Source organism: Humulus lupulus, chromosome 6 (assembly GCF_963169125.1).
Source record: "Humulus lupulus chromosome 6, drHumLupu1.1, whole genome shotgun sequence".
Taxonomy (NCBI): Eukaryota; Viridiplantae; Streptophyta; class Magnoliopsida; order Rosales; family Cannabaceae; genus Humulus; species Humulus lupulus.
Window position 1 is genome coordinate 168,468,266 of NC_084798.1, and position 16,993 is coordinate 168,485,258.

The window sequence follows — 16,993 nt, forward strand, 5'->3', positions numbered from 1 at the left end:
TAGGTAGCTGTCAAATTGAGTCCCGTTATCAAACACAATCTTCTTTGGGAGTTCAAAATGACATATGATGCTCTTCAAGACAAAATCTAAGACTCTCTTCGAGGTTATGGTTGCCAAGGGTTCGACCTCAACCCACTTAATAAAGTAGTCTATGGCAACCACTGCATAGCAAACTCCTCCCTTTCTAGTTGGCAATGAGCCGATTATGTCGATCCCCCATACAACAAATGGCCAAGGCGACGAAATCATGGTCAGCTTTATGGGTGTTGCTTGAGAAATAGTGGCAAAATGTTGGCACTTAACACACTTTAGGACATACGAGGCTAAGTCCTTCTTGAATATAGGCCAGAAGTAGCCTTGCCTTAATACCTTCAGAGCTAAGTATTTCCCCCCAGCATGGTCTCCGCAAAACCCTTTTGTGTATTTCTCGTAGGATTGTTTGTGCTTCCTCAGGCAGAACACATCACAGAAGGGGCAATGAATGGCCTCACATGTAGAGAATTCCTCCGACCATAACATACTGTGGCATTTGATACAATCATTTTCTTACATCCTCTCTGTAACGCCCTACTTCCTTAGAGTCGTTACTAAGTGAGTTTAAAACATGATAATCACTCACTAATCGGGGTTTTAGGTTAAAAGTGTAGCTAAACTGAGATAAAACCCATTACCAATCACTAAATATAACGCATTTGGTTATTCATTAAAATCTCATAAAGTTTTACAGCTGGGATCCCAAAATACTGTTTAGAAAATATTTACAACTCATAATACATTTAAGGTCGACTAGGCAACAAAATTGAGGTTAATACATAACATTTTCTAAAAATACCCCTGGTCGTGGCAGTCAGGTAGGCCGAACATGTACACGTCGCTTCACGCTCTCTATAGTCATGGTTGGTCGACCTTTCCTTTGCCCTAACCTGCATCATAGAGCACCCGTGAGTCAAAGCCCAGCAATAAAACTAAACACAAACCACCAAAATATGCATACCTATCAATTAGCATATAATTCAAAACAGCCAACAAGCTAAACACATAGCGGCCATGCTGTCCCAGGAGCTTTACCAGGCCCTGGCTTCGCGGTCTTCACCATGAGGATGACTCCAGTATCCGAGAAGGGTGTCACCCTAATAGCTTGCACTCCATGCTAGCGCCGCTCTCGGCCCTTGTCGTACTCAGATTTGCACTCCATGTGCTTAACACCGTTCCCGGCCCCTTGCCGTACTCGGCTTCCTGCCATTCTCGGCATTCACCATTTCCGGCATTCGCCATTTCCAGCCTTCGTCATTCATTCACAAATATGCAATACATAGCATATAATCAACAAATACTTAAACAAATACAAAACATAAACAATAGGGCTATGCCCTACAATTCAATCACATAGGGCACTGCCCTGCAATACAAGCTATAGGGCCACGCCCTGCTCTATGGGTACAACAGTTATCTTACATGTGTCCCAAGCTTCTTGAGCACCGCAATCCCGAGCACAGTCCTCTAACCCGAGCCTCACTGAAAACCTAGTCACAACGCATCAACAATAGCCATCCATCAAGCTCTAATCCATTAAATCACATAGATTCTAGACTCCGGGACATTAGATTCTATCAATCCTGGTGGTAAAATCCTTCCCGAGCCTTAACTTTTGGGTTCCCGAGCCAAAAACCTTCAAACAACCAAAACATTGAATTAGGGCCGCGGCCCAGCCCCTTAAGGACCACGGCGCACCCCAAAACAGAGGCAAAAAGTCTCCCTGCTGGGAGATACTGTTTAACGCCCAAACGTGACTTCCACTTAGCGGTAGTCGTAGTATAGATGGGCGGTCGATTCCACAAGGAGGTAAAGAAACAAAGAACAAATGAAACGGTTAGAAGGTAAGTAATGTGAAAGTAGTAAAAGAAATTATATTTTTGTGGTTTTGAAGAATTGAAATGAAAGGAAAATAAATGATAAAAGGGGTTTGGTGAGGCATCGAGGTTCCACAATATATCTTGGTCACCTATTTACTTTGATAATTTGCAAATGTATTTGAGAATAAAATCTCTTAGTTGAACTACATGCATATGTTATTGTTATGAGAAACCTAGAATCAACATAATACCATTGGCAATATGCAGTAAAAGACTACTCCCAAAATAACAAACTAATATCTAATGCTAATACTATTGTTATGAGAAATCTAGTAGCGGCACTATACCATCTTGGCGATAATGCAGTAAAAGACTACCCACAAAATAATAAAATAAATATAAATTATTTTAGTAAAATTACATAGAAAGAGCTTGACTGAATCTATATAAAATTAATAATAAATATTAACTGCATAAATAATGACAGAAATAATAAAACTCAAATATTTGAACATTAAAACACTTTTATAAATTCAAAATAAAAAGATTAAAAAATATAAAGATTCATCCTTATCCTCACCGAAAGAAAACTCTAGCCTAAGTTAAAAGTCATTCTCAATTTTCCATTAAAAATGTGAGAAGACTAGGCTTAGAGATAAAATGGAGAAGAGGAAATAGAGAGAAAAGATGGTAGGGAGAGAAGAGTATAGAAAATGTGTGTTTTCAAATGAAAACTACATCCTATTTGTAGGTGTAGAATAAAAATAAACTATGGTGGAAATGACATGTGGCAAGCTACCATTGGTCGAGAGGGAAGCACATGGATTGCTAATTTTTTTCTTAAATAAGACACTTCTATTGGATTAAAATGAAGCACATGGATTGCCAATATTTGTTGGAATGAGTTGTAATTGACATCTCTTATTGGTGGAGAATAAATTGCATGGATTGGTGACATGGCATCATCATGAATTGGATTGGGCTTTTTCAATTTGGGCTTGACTTCTTCAAAATGCCAATTTTCTTCATTTTCTTCCACTTTTACTTCCTTTTCTTTTTGCTTTATTTTGTTCAACAAAAATTTTATCATTTTCCTTCAAAATAAAAACAAATTGAATCCAAATGAAATATTTTTATTTATAAAATATATCACATTAATTCCATGAAAATATTAATTAAAACTTAATTTATTTTGACAATTAAAATGATTAAATGTGCATTTTTTACCCTTAATCAGACACGGGTCACGGTATTCCCTCCCTTGGGTCACAGTGCGCCTGGCAGGCAGAGGCCCCCAGCCTCTTCGACACACACAGGCCGCGGGTCGAGCCTCCAAACCCAGAAAAAACCATGCATTTCGCGAGCTAACCTCCCTGAATTTTACTATTTTCGAGCCTTAATCCTAGAATTATGCCTAGGATTCATATCCAAACAACATATCCAGTTCTAACACTCAGAATTCAAACTATTAACTTCATCAACACCTAAATTCAATCACCTAAGTCCTAACTCCCAAAGCTCCATAAAAACAGAGAATGTTTTTACATAAAACTTACTTAAATCCTTACCTCTATTACAAATTCGGCCTGAGAAAATTCTATACACTTCAAGCCTTCAATCCTTCCATCCCTTAGTCTAAATTTCTAGTAGACTCTTCAAGCCATCAAGCATCCAAGGAGATAGAGGAAATCGAGAGAGAGAGAGAGAGAGTGAGAGAGAATGCAATGAACCTAGCTGGAAATTTATGTTTTCCTCCCTTCTCTTTAGTTTCAGTGGCTTCCCAAGACTTCCCTGAACTGTCTAATACCCTTGCCAAAAGACCAAACTGCCCCTTAAACTTATCTTAAATCTTTAAGTGACCCAAGGGTAATATCGTCCTTTCCCAGATCCCGTTAAGTCCCTGAGTATTCCTGTATATCCCCGTTGAATCCCGACATGTCTAAATACTTAGTAAATTACTAACCATTACTCAATAATTCTCGAACACATACTATAACCCCAAAATACCCCTACGCTCCTCCCGAGTCGAGTATTCGACCCCGTTGTGACTTTCTAGCCAAACCGCTCCCCAGGACTGTCTCAGATCGTGCATAAAAAATATATCACCACGCACACGTGGTAACAATCACAATATACACAAATATTGCATTTATGCCCTCAACAGGATAAAATTACAAATATGCCCCTAATAGCCAAAAAAGGTCCACATGCATATTTAATTCACCTAAACATGCATTTCTAATCACATACTAATCAAATTTACATATTAACATAATAAATAAATTATTTCCCTCGAGGCACGCTAATCAAGGCCCTAAGCCTTATTAGCAAATTTGGGACGCTACAACTATCCCCTCCTTATAGAAATTTCATCCTCGAAATTACCTTAATAACTCAGGATACCGATCCCGCATATCTGAATCAAGTTCCCACGTCGTCTCTTCTACCTTGTTGTTTCTCCACAGCACTTTTAATAAGGCGATAGTCTTGCTTCGCAAGACTTTATCCTTCTGTTCAAGATTCTGAACCGAATTCTCCTCATATGACAAATGCTGGTCCAGCTCCAAGTTCTCATAACTCAGTACATGTGTAGAATATAATACGTACTTCCGGAGCATGGACACTTGAAATACATTATGAACCCCTGATGGAGCTGGAGGCATCGCCAATCTGTAAGATACCTCTCCAACCTATTCCAGAATCTTAAAGGGGCCAACAAACCTAGGGCTCAGCTTGCCCCGAACACCAAACTGCTTCACTCTTCTCAAGGGAGAAACTCTGAGAAACACGTGGTCACCGACTTGAAACTCTACGCCCCTACATTACAAGTCTGAGTAACTCTTCTAACGACTCTGGGACACGAGCATTCGAGATCTAATCTTTCCAATCGCCTCATTGGTCCTTTGAAAAACCTCAGGACCCAAATATCTTCTCTGACCCGTCTCATCCCAATGAATAGGAGACCTGCACTTCCTCCCATATAACATCTCATACGGAGCCACTCTGATAGTCGTCTGATAACTATTGTTGTACGAAAACTCAATCAAAGGGAGATACTTACTCCAAGATCCCCCAAAATCTAGCACACAAGCTCGTAACATATCCTCCAGTATCTGAATCATCCTCTCAGACTGTCCATCCGTCTGAGGATGATATGCAGTACTAAACCACAACTGCGTGCCCATAGCCTTCTGCAGGCTCTCCCAAAACTTGGAGGTGAAGGTGGGGTCCCTGTCCGATACCATCAACCTCGAAGCCCCATGAAGTCGTACAATTTCCTTCACAAACAACTCAGCATACTGCTCCACAATATAAGTTGTCCTCAGAGGAAAAAAGTGGGCGGATTCGGTATACCTATCCACAATCACCCACACAGAATCATGTTGTCCCACAGTCTTCGGCAATCCAACCACGAAGTCCATGGTGATATCCTCCCATTTCCACTCTGGAATCCCTAGAGGCTACAATAAATCTGTTGGCCTCTAATGTCCAGCCTTTACCTACTGACAAGTTAAACACTTGGCCACATAATCCACCACATCCTTCTTCATCCCTGGCCACCAATATAGAGTTCTCAAATCTTGGGACATCTTCGTCGTACCCGGGTGTAAAGAATAGGGACTGGTATGATATTCATCCAAGATCTCTCGCCGGATATCATAATCCATTGGAACGCAAATCTGACCCTTGTACTTTAGTAGTCCCATCTCTGAAATAGAGAAGCCCCTAGCCGCTCCGGCTAAGATGCTCTCTTTGTGCCCTCTCAACTTGGGATCCTCCCCTACGCCTCCTTGATCCTCTCAAGGAGTGTAGACTGAGGAGTGATGTTGGCTAACCGACCAACCACCAACTCTATACCCGCTCTAGTCATCTCCTCAGCTAACTTGCCGGATATTTGCCTCGAACTAAACAACTGTCTTGGGCTATTCCGACTCAGTGCTTCGGACACTACATTGGCCTTCCCAGGATGGTATAGAATATCACAGTTGTAATCCTTTACCAATTCCATCCAACGCCTCTGGCACATATTCAGATCCTTCTGAGTAAAGAAGTACTTCAAACTCTTATGGTCAGTGTATATTTCGCACTTCTCACCATACAGATAATGTCTCCAAATCTTAAGTGCAAATACTGCCGTTGCCAACTCTATATCATGTGTGGGATATCTCGTCTCATACTCCTTCAACTATCTCAATGCGTAGGCTATCACCTTTCCGGCTTGCATCAGTACACATCCCAAACCCTGTTTGGAAGCATCACAATAAACCACAAACTTCTCATTGTTTGACGGCAGACTCAATACTGGAACGGTGATCAGTCAGAGCTTTAGTTCCTTGAAACTCTTCTCACATCTATCTGTCCACACATACTTAGTCTTCTTTCGCGTCAATTCAGTCAATGGTGTGGCTATCCTGGAGAACCCCTCGACGAACCGCCGGTAGTTCCCTGCCAACCCCAAGAAGCTTCTAACTTCTAGTACACTGCTTGGCCTAGGCCAATCTCTCACTGCCTCAATTTTTCTTGGGTCAACCAAAATCCCCTCCCTACTGACAATATGGCCTAGAAATGTTACCTGCGGTAGCCAAAACTCACACTTGCTGAACTTAGCATATATCCTATGCGATCTCAACCGTTGTAATACCAAGCGTAAATGTTGCTCATGCTCCATCTCTGACTGGGAGTACACCAGTATGTCATCAATAAACACAATTACAAAATTATCCAAGTACTCCTTGAAGACCATATTCATCAAATCCATAAAAGCTGTTGGGGCGTTGGTTAATCCAAAGGATATAACCAGGAATTCATAGTGTCCATAGCTCGTGCGGAAAGCAGTCTTCGGTATGTCCTCCTCTTTAATCCTTAACTGGTGGTAGCCTGACCGAAGGTCAATCTTAGAGAACACTGTCTTCCCATGTAGCTGGTCAAACAAGTTGTCAATCCTAAGTAACAGATACTGATTCTTAATGGTCAATTTGTTCAGCACCCTATAGTCAATACACATTCTTAAAGATCCATCATTCTTCTTGATGAACAACACTGGGGCACCCCATGGTGAGAAACTCGGTCTGATGAACCCCAAATATAGTAACTCCTGCAAATGAATCTTCAGTTCCTTCAACTCTGTCGGACCCATTCTATAAGGTGTTCTAGATACTGGCTCCGCCCCTGGCTCCAACTCTATAACAAACTCGATCTCCCGCTGTGGCGGAAAACCTGGCAAGTCTGCGGGAAACAAATCTGGAAACTCACATACCAATCTGCTCTCATTTGGCCCAACCGCCACACCTCTAGATTTATCCACAATGTTCGCTAGGAATCATATACATCCTTTCTGCATCAGGTCTCAAGCCTTCAGTGCCGAAATCATAGGTAATCGTGGTCCACTCACTGTCCCCACAAATACAAAGGGTACCTCCCCTTCCGGTTCAAAAGTCACCATTCTGCGTTTGCAGTCAATCGTCGCCCTGTACTTCGATAACCAATCCATCCCCAAGATCATATCAAAGTCATTCATCGCTAACTCAATCAGATCAACAGACAACTCTCTACTGTCTATCTCTACAGGCGATGCTCTAACCCATCTCCTAGAGACTACTAGCTCCCCAGTCGGCAATAAATTCTGAAATCACCTAGCACACAAATCACTAGGTCTACATAGCTGATATATCACTCTAGCAGACACAAATGAATGAGTAGCCCTCGAATCAATCAATGCAGTAAAAGAAGAACTAGCACTAGAAATCTGACCTATCACGACCGAGGGGCTAGCCTTAGCCTCAGTCTAGGTCAAGGTGAATAACCTGGCAGGAGCGAGACTGTCGCTCTGCATCAGCTCCTCTTTCCTAGCTTATGGGCCGTCCTTCTTCAAATGGTTATGGGCCGTCCACAAATAAAGCATGCCCTGATCCTACACTCTCCCTGATGTCGTCGTCTGCATTGAGAACACATTGGGAAACTCCTCCAGTTGTCTCCCCGCCCTGACGCCCACTAAAAGCACCATGTGCCCTCCTATCCGAGCAAGGAGGAACAAAAGAATCTGGGGCCTTTCTCTTCTGATCACTAGGGCCACTACCCTGACTATATCCAGTCAAAGGAGGCACCATCCACCGAGCATCATGCCTAGAAGTGCCTTCTCTTTAAATCTGATTCTTGGCCCCCTCAGTTGTAAGGGCCTTGTCCACTACCTGAGCATACATAGTAGTCCCCAGATCCAAGGTGATCTTTACATCACGGGCGATCATGACATTCAATCCCCACGCAAACCTATCCCTTTGTGCCGCATCAGTCGGCACCAAATCCGGCGCAAACTTCGCCAACCAGTTAAACCATAAAGCATATTCAGTAACTGTCATCTGGTTCTGAGTCAGGCTGGTAAACTCGTCAACCTTCGCAACTCGGACTGCGACACTGTAGTACTTCTCATTGAAAATATTTCTGAATTCTTCCCAGGTCATAACTGCAATGTTCCTTCTCCGGGATACCACATCTCACCAGATGCGGGCATCCTCTCTAAACATGTAGCTGGCACAAGCTACCCTCTCATTACCTTCCACCCTCATAAAATCCAGGATGGAAGAAATCATGTTCATCCACTGCTCTGCCCATAGTGGGTCTGGTCCACCCTCGAAGGTGGGAGGATGCTGCTTCCTGAACCTCTCATACAAAGGTTCCCACTTATTCTCCATAACAGGCTGAACTGGCACTGGCGCCACAACCTGTTGAACCTGCAACCCAATGCCCTGAGGAGGGACCTGCTGCCTCAACTTTCAAAGCTCTTCTTATGTTCGGTGAAGTCTAGCTTCCATCTCGACAAATAAGTGTTGCCAAATTCTATGGGGCAGGTGGAGGGTCCTGACCCTGGTTGTCATCCTCGACCCTATTGCCACAGAGTCTGATTGATCGCTGTGGCATCTCAACGATATGCCTGTAATCAATGACGCCGCTCATCAGGCATGATAACAACATCCAAAACCACCTCCCAAATCACATCAACCAACCATAACCAGCAAATTCACATAGCACAGGCAGCATACTCTAATCAAGGGGACATGCCCTAACATCATGCATAGGTTAACACATTCATCATGCTCTATACAAAATAATCAGGCAAACAGGGCATTTAACACACAATCAAGCATATAATTACATCATTACCAACCAACCCTAAGTCGAGCTTGTCACTGGCAGCAAGCGTAAATGTTCGGTCAATCTTCAGGAACCATAAACCTTGGCTCGCTCTGATACCAAGTTATAACACCCTACTTCCTTAGAGCCATTACTAATTGAGTTTAAAACGGGCTAATCACTTGCTAATCGAGGTTTTAGGTTAAAAGTGTAGCTAAACTGAGATAAAACCCATTACCAGTCACTAAATATAACGCATTTTGTTATTCATTAAAATCTCATAAATTTTTACAGTTGGGATCCCAAAATACCGTTTAGAAAATATTTACAACTCAAAATACATTTAAGGTCGACTAGGCGACAAAATTCAGGTTACCAAATAGCATTTCCTAAAAATACCCCTTGCCGTGGTAGCCAGGTAGGCCAAACATTTACACGTCGCTTCATGCTCTCCGTACTCATGGTTGGTCGACCTTTTATTTGCCCTTACTTGTACCATAAAGCACCCGTGAGCCGCAGCCCAGCAAGAAAACTCAACACAGACAATCAACATATGCATATCTATCAATTGCATATAATTCAAAACAGTCAAAAGGCTAAACACATAGCGGCCATGTCGTCCCAGGCGCTTTACCATGCCTTTGGTTCGTGGTCTTCACCGTGAGGATGACTCCAGCATCCGAGAAAGGCCTCACCCTAATGGCTTGCACTCCGCGTGCTCAACGCCGCTCCTAGCCCCTTGCCGTACTCGGATTTGCACTCTACGTGCTAGCGCCACTCTCAGCCCTTGTCGTACTTGGCTTTGCACTCCACATGCTTAACGCCGTTCTCAGCCCCTTAGCATACTCGGCTTCCTACCGTTCTCAGACTTTGCCATTCATTCACAAATATGCAATACATAGCATATAATCAACAAATACTTAAACAAATACAAAACATAAACAATAGGGCTACGCCCTGCAATTCAATCATATAGGGCCATGCCCTGCAATACAAAATATAGGGCCAAGCCTTGCCCTATAGGTACAACAGTTTTCTTACCTGTGTCCCAAGCTTCTTGAGCACCACAATCCTGAGCACAGTCCTCTAACCCGAGCCTCGCTGAAAACCTAGTCACAACGCATTAACAATAGCCATCCATCAAGCTCTAATCCATTAAATTAGTGGGATATAATTCTAGTCTTCGGGACCTTAGATTCTACCAATCCAAATGGTAAAATCCATCCCGAGCCTTAACTTTTGGGTTCCTGAGCCAAAAACCATCAAACAGCCAAAACATTGAATCAGGGTCGCGGCCCTGCCCCTTAAGGGCCACGGCGCACCCCAAAACAAAGGCAAAATAACTCCCTACTAGGAGACATGTGCCGCGACATTCCCTGCCTTGGGCCACGGCGCCCCTGAAAGGCAGAGGCCCCCAACCTCTTCGACAAATATAGGTTGCGGCGCTTGAAGAACAGGGCCGCGGTTGGAGCCTCCAAACCCAGAAAAAACCATGCATTTCACGAGCTAACCTCCCTGAATTTTAATATTTTCGAGCCTTAATCCTAGAATTCTTCCTAGGATTCATATCCAAACAATATATCACGTTATAACACCCAGAAATCCAACATAAAAGTTCATCAACACCTAAATTCAGTCACCTAAGTTCTAACTCCCAAAGCTCCATAAAAACAGAGAAAGTTTATACAGAAAACTTACTTAAATCCTTACCTCTGTCACAAATTCGGCCTGAGTAAATTCTATACAATTCAAGCCTTCAATCCTTTAGTCCCTTAGTCTAACTTTCTAGTAGACTCTTCAAGCCATCATGCATCCAAGGAGATAGAGGAAATCGAGCGAGAAAGAGAGAGAGCAATGAACCTAGCTGGGAATTTCTATTTTCCTTCCTTCTCTTTAGTTCCAGTGGCTTCCCAACACTTCCCTGAACAGTCTAATACCCTTGCCAAAAGACAAAACTACCCCTTAAACTTATCTTAAATCTTTAAGTGACCCAAGGGTAATTCTGTCTTTTGCTAGATCCCGTTAAGTCCCAGAGTATTCCTATAATTCCCCGTTTAATCCTGACATGTCTAAATAGTTAGTAAATTACTAACCATTACTCAATTATTCACGAACACATACTATAACCCCAAAATACCCCTAGGTTCCTCCTGAGCCGGGTATTCGACCCCGTTGTGACTTTCTAGCCAAACCGCTCCCTAGGACTGTCTCGGATCGTGCATGACAAATATATCACCACTCACACGTGGTAACAATCACAATATACAAAAATATTGCATTTATGCCCTCAACGGGCTAAAATTACAAACATGCCCCTAATAGCCAAAAGGGGCCCACATGCATATTTAATTCACCTAAACATGCATTTCTAATAACATACTCATCAAATTCACATATTAACATAAGAAATCAATTATTTCCCTCCAGGCATGCTAATCAAGGCCCTATGCTTTATTAGAAAATTTGGGATGCTACACTTTCGATCTTTTGATAGTTTACCGATCGTGAGGTACTCAACAATAGGAGTCCTCCAGATTGGTTCAGTGCAAATTACTCTGACTTCCATTGACTCTTTCTCGATACTTGGTCATTCCAAGAATTATATGTGCACCACATTTAATGCGTCTACTTCCTTAGTGGTGGTGAGTTGAGCTAGAGTGTTAGTATTAGTGTTCTGTTCACGAGGGACCTGCTAGATAGAATAAAACTCGAATTAATACAGTTCACCTTTAACCTTAGCTAAATAAGCTGCCATTTTGATTCCTCGTGGTTGGTACTCCTATAATACTTGATTAACCACGATCTGAGAATTGCTAAAGCATTTAATTGCTCTTGCTTTCAACTCATTTTCTATCCAAATTCGAGTAAATAATGCTTTGTACTCTGCTTCGTTGTTGGAGGCGTCAAAACCAAATCTGAGAGTCGTATGGAAGTGATGTACTTCGGACGAAATTAAAATTATTCCAGCTCCAGACCCGTTCTCATTTGACAATCCATCAACGAAAATTTTCCACAACTCTTGTACATGTTCTCTCATTGGCTCGTCCTTGAACCCCTTACATTCAGCCATGAAGTCAATGAGCTCTTGGCCTTTGATTGATGTTCGTGGTTTGTATAGTACCTCAAATTGACTGAGTTGGATTGCCCATGTTAACAAACATCCTGATGTCTCAGGCTTTTGCAAGACCTTCCATAAAGGTTGATCGGGTAAGACGTGTATAGTGTGGGACTAGAAATATGGCCTGAGTTTTCTTGAGGACATGATAAAAAAAATGCGAGTTATTCGATTAGAGGATATCTGCATTCAGCTCCCAGAAGCCTCTTGCTCACATAATACACCAGTTTTTGTGTTTGATTTTCCTCTCGAACTAACATAGCGCTGACCACGATTTTTGTTACAGGTAGGTATAAGTATAGACTTTCCCCATCAGTTGGTTTTGATAACACAGGGGGCTCAACAAGATGAGTCTTTAGATCCTGAAATGACTTTTTGTGTTCTTCTATCCATTCAAACTGTCTATTTCCCCTAAGCAATTTGTAGAAGGGAAGAAATTTGGCCGGGGACTTTGATACGAATCAGTATAAGGTAGCGACCTTTCCAGTTAAGCTTTGTACATCTTTTCGCGACCTTGGTGTAGGCATTTCTAATAGTGACCTGATCTTTTCTGGGTTTGCCTTAATCCCCCTTGAATTGACTATGAAGCCTAAGAAATTCCTCGATGACACCCGAAAGGTACATTTCTGCGGGTTTAGGTTCATGTTGTACTTTCTCAGAATGCCAAAACATTCCTCCAGAACGGATACATGGAATTTATCAATCCTTGACATGACGAGCATATAATCGACATACACCTCTGAAATTCCGTTTTTTAAGATTACCAACTTAATTATTTAAATTAAATAATTAATTGTTGAATTGTTACAGAAATGTTTAAACAGATACAAAGACTGTTTGAATAGAAACCAGATATGTTTAAACAGTTTGTGACCAGAAGATAAAAATGAACATAAAGTAAAGAACACACGAATTTTTACGTGGTATCAGCAATCTTTGCAGATTGCTACTAGTCCACGAGGCCACGCCCAGAGAATGAAATTTATTAGAAGAATATCTAAATGATTACAAAACCAAATTGACTTATACAAATAAAGACTCCCTCTTGAATTTGTCGCAACTGTTGTAATCTAAACTCCTAATCAAATTTCTGAAGTGCTAAGATCTTGAACTCCCTTCAAATCATAACACTTGCACTTTTCCTCCCGAAAAGTGACTCACGAACAAGACTTCTCCCGAAGCTTGATGACCAATGTCCAAGTGTGTTCAACCTGCACAATTAACACAAGGAAAACAATACAGAAGTACACTGTAATAAACCACTAAGAACTTGCTGGACTCAAGTTCTTCACATAATAAAAAGTCTCTCTAAAACTTTGAAAAATATTAGGAAAATAAAACACCAAGAGAGATGATCAAAAACCAAAGACCTAAGGATGATTATATACATTTTAGAATCCCTTTAGGTCGTGGAAAACAAATCAGAAATCAAACAGCCAATAAATGGAAAATCTTCCAAAACAAGAAAGTCAGAATCTGTTCAAACAAACTGGCAATCCGTTCAAACGAATTCATTGAACCTGGACAGTTTTTCAACCCAGTATCCTTAAATAAATAAGGAAATAATATATCCTTTATGACTGTAAGCTGTACACGATTTCTGGGCAACCAAATCAGATAAATAAAAATAAATACTAATAATTTCCATATAAACTATTTTCGAGAAAAGATATTATTTTATAGGAAATTATATATTTATTTTATAATCATATATAGAATAATCTGATTATAGAAAACATATCACACAAAACAGGAAACTAACCATTTTCGAAATTTTCCACAAATATTACAAAAGAGGAAACTACTAATTTCGAAAATATCATTTTAATTAATTTTGTCATTATTGTCAAAAATGCCAATAAAGGATTTTACAATCTCCCCCTTTGGCAATTTGATAGACAAAATTAATTCAAAAACCTGCAACATAAATGTTAGTGATAAGTAAAGAGAAAGAACTCCCCCTGCAAACATGCATGAACTTATAACAAACATGTAAATAAACTAGACTTAACTCCCCCTCAAAATAAGAAGGTCCAGAGTTAAACAAAACAACAAACAAACAGGTTTTTTAGTAACTATTCTCTCCCCCTTTGTGTCTTTCAAAGAAGCCAAAGAACCATAAAACAAAAAAGAGTATCAATGTTTAATGGACAAAAACTAAAATAAAACTAAACAATTGGAGCTTTGGATAGAGATTGAACAGCCTCCAACATTTAACGCTGCAGTCCTTCAATTGACATCACTCAAGCAGTCAAAGAATCAACAGAGGCTCGAACAGCAGCTATTTCTGTTGCAAAAAGTCCTGAATCTGTGGCAACAGAGTAGGAGGCATGAGGAATGTCATCCGAGGCAATCTTCAGAGATTGGGGCTTGACTTTCTTGGATGACGGAGCAGCAGTGGCTTCAGTAGGAGGGGCAGAGGCCTTGTAGGAAGCAGCAGTAGTAGGTGCCACCAAGTCTTCTTGATCACGTTGGAGATCTTTTTTCTGCATACTCAACACTTTATAAATAACTTGAGGAAAAGGAAGATTCAAGTTTTTCCTGTTACCTTTGCGAAACCCAATGATTTGATCATGAATAACCGAAGCCAAATTTATACCAAGACCGGTCCCCACCTTGTACAAAAATGAGGCCATATCAAAAGAGATAGTGGCGGTGTGAGAAGTGGGCTTCCAATTTGTTGTGGCAAACTTATGGAGAACAGCATAAGTGTAGGTGAGATTGGAGACTGAGATGACTGTATTAGATGGCCATAGCATTTTTTGACCGACCAATTTAGTGATAACCATGTCCTCGTCAAGAGAGGCACCATCAACATCATCCTCGACAGCAAGGGGAAGATGCAAAGCAAGAGCAATGTCTTGAGGAGAAAAAGAGAACCAATGGCCCTAACAAACACTTTATTATACAGAGGAGATGAAGGTTCAATAATTTCATTAGTAAGATTGGCATAAAATTCCTTGACTATTCTATCCACAAAACCAGAAAATTTAACCAAAGAACCTGTCCATTGTTGATCTTGAACCATATCACGTGCATTATCATTATAGCAAAAAATGGAAGAATAAGGTTTGAAATTTACACCTGAACGTTTTGGAGAAGGTGTAGAACCAGAAATAGATTTCTTCCCTTTAGCCTTGGATGTCAAAGGAGTTGCAATTTGGTCTGAGTCAGATTCGGCTTCTTGTTCAGAGGGGACAATGTCTTCTTTTTCTGGCTCATCAGACTTAGCCTCTGATTCTGCATTGTCAGGAACCGTTTCATCAGACAATGTGGTCTCATGAGTTGCTTCAGATTCTGACTTTTCTTCCTCAGGATCAGATTCGGAGGAGGACAGTGAAGGGGGATGAGCCTTCAATTTTTTCTTGGCAGCAGACAAGGGAGAAAGAGACGCGTCCAACCCCAATTTCCTTTTGGGAGTCACAGAATTTTTCTTGGACTGACTCGGCTTCAAGGGCAATTTGAGCAACCCAACAGCAGCAGCTTTGGAAGAGGATGAAACAGATTTCGATTTTGCCCTAGCCTCCAAAAACGAATCAAAAGGAAGAGGAGAATGGTCCTTGGCTCGAGAGGGCACCACCACTTCAGATGGTGGTGCAACAATGTCAGCAGAGATATCTGGAAACACCATAGGATGTTCATGAGAGAGCGAAAACACCTTCTTGCGTGCCTTGGATTTGCAGGACTTTCCAACAGATGTGGCAACTGCTGGAACAGAAAGAGGCGCTGTTGACACAGACGGAGGAGGCGAAGGAGATGGCACCTTTCGGGATTGAGAAGCAGGGATCTTCTTGGAGGAAGCACCACGAGTTCTCACCATTTTTTTTCTCTGAAAAACAGAAAGCACTTACAAAAAAAATGAGAGAAAAAACAATTAGAAGGAGATGAAATGACTAAGTGAGATCGTGGGTGAGAAGAAATAGGGTAATGGCAAACCTTTTTAAATACAATACTTACCCAATTCAGATACCCACGGCAATAAAAAGGTTTCCCTTTTGTTAAAATTTTTAATTGAAACAATAAAAGGAAACAACCTTTAATACACACGATCTTCATACAACTTACCCCTTTTTTTTTTTAAATTTCAGTTTATGAAAATATTCATAAAATCCCAAACCAAAAAAGGTAACCAGAAAAAAATACCCCACACGATCTCCTTATTGACTTTTTCCCTTTTTTTTTTTTTTAAAAAAAAAAATCCTAAACAAAGTACAAGACAATAAAGATACAAATCATGATATTCCAAAATGAGAAAGAAGACAAAAATAAATTCCTTGGAGACAAAGAATATATTAAATCACACAAATAAATGCATAATTTCTCATAATCACCACAATGATTCGGTCCACCATGTATTTCCTTGATTATCATTTTTTTTTATTTTATATATATGCACAAAAATAAAAAAACTCAACCCAAAAAAAAAAAATCTGCTTTGATAAAAGAGAGTCATCCTGATAAGAATAAAATCAAGCAAATGAAAATAAGTGTTAGTGTAAACCAAAGATAAGAACACTTGTGAAAATGAAAAATTAGAAAGAATATTCGAGAGAAATAAAGCACAATTCAGTCACACGCACACATTCTTAAGTGAATCAATCAACATGTATGAGTCTTACACACATATTTTTTTTTTTATAAACTGTGTACAATTTTTTATTGCATTGTTTCAAGCATAAGTGTGTGACAGTGTATGCAAGGGAACATTGCCCAATGACAAATAAGTCTTTTTCTAAATTAAAATAATTGTAACCCATGAAGACGCTGTCACACTACACCAGTGGTAGCCCTTTTCTATGGTAGTGTATCCTCTTCATAACTCCGAATTACAAAGTTCCAACTTACTCAAAAGACGGCTTTCACACACTGATGTAGGTAGCTCTATTCTTGCACAGGA

General features: G+C 40.7%; 1 protein-coding gene across 1 annotated transcript; it reads right to left on the reverse strand.

Moving 5' to 3' along the window:
• Positions 1 to 14,339: 14,339 nt before the first annotated feature.
• Positions 14,340 to 15,916, reverse strand: LOC133785655 (uncharacterized). The gene is made up of 2 exons (XM_062224875.1): positions 15,100 to 15,916; positions 14,340 to 14,956 (listed from the first exon to the last, which is right to left on the reverse strand). Exons 1-2 carry the CDS (start codon positions 15,914 to 15,916, stop codon positions 14,340 to 14,342), a joined length of 1,434 nt encoding a protein of 477 aa, XP_062080859.1.
• Positions 15,917 to 16,993: the final 1,077 nt, after the last annotated feature.

Coding starts and splice junctions, on each gene's coding strand:
- LOC133785655 (XM_062224875.1), bottom strand. CDS start 15,916: ATGGTGAGAACTCGTGGTGCTTCCTCCAAGAAGATCCCTGCTTCTCAA. Junction 14,957..15,099: donor TCAAGATCAACAATGGACAG/GTTCTTTGGTTA, acceptor TTTCTCCTCAAG/ACATTGCTCTTGCTTTGCAT.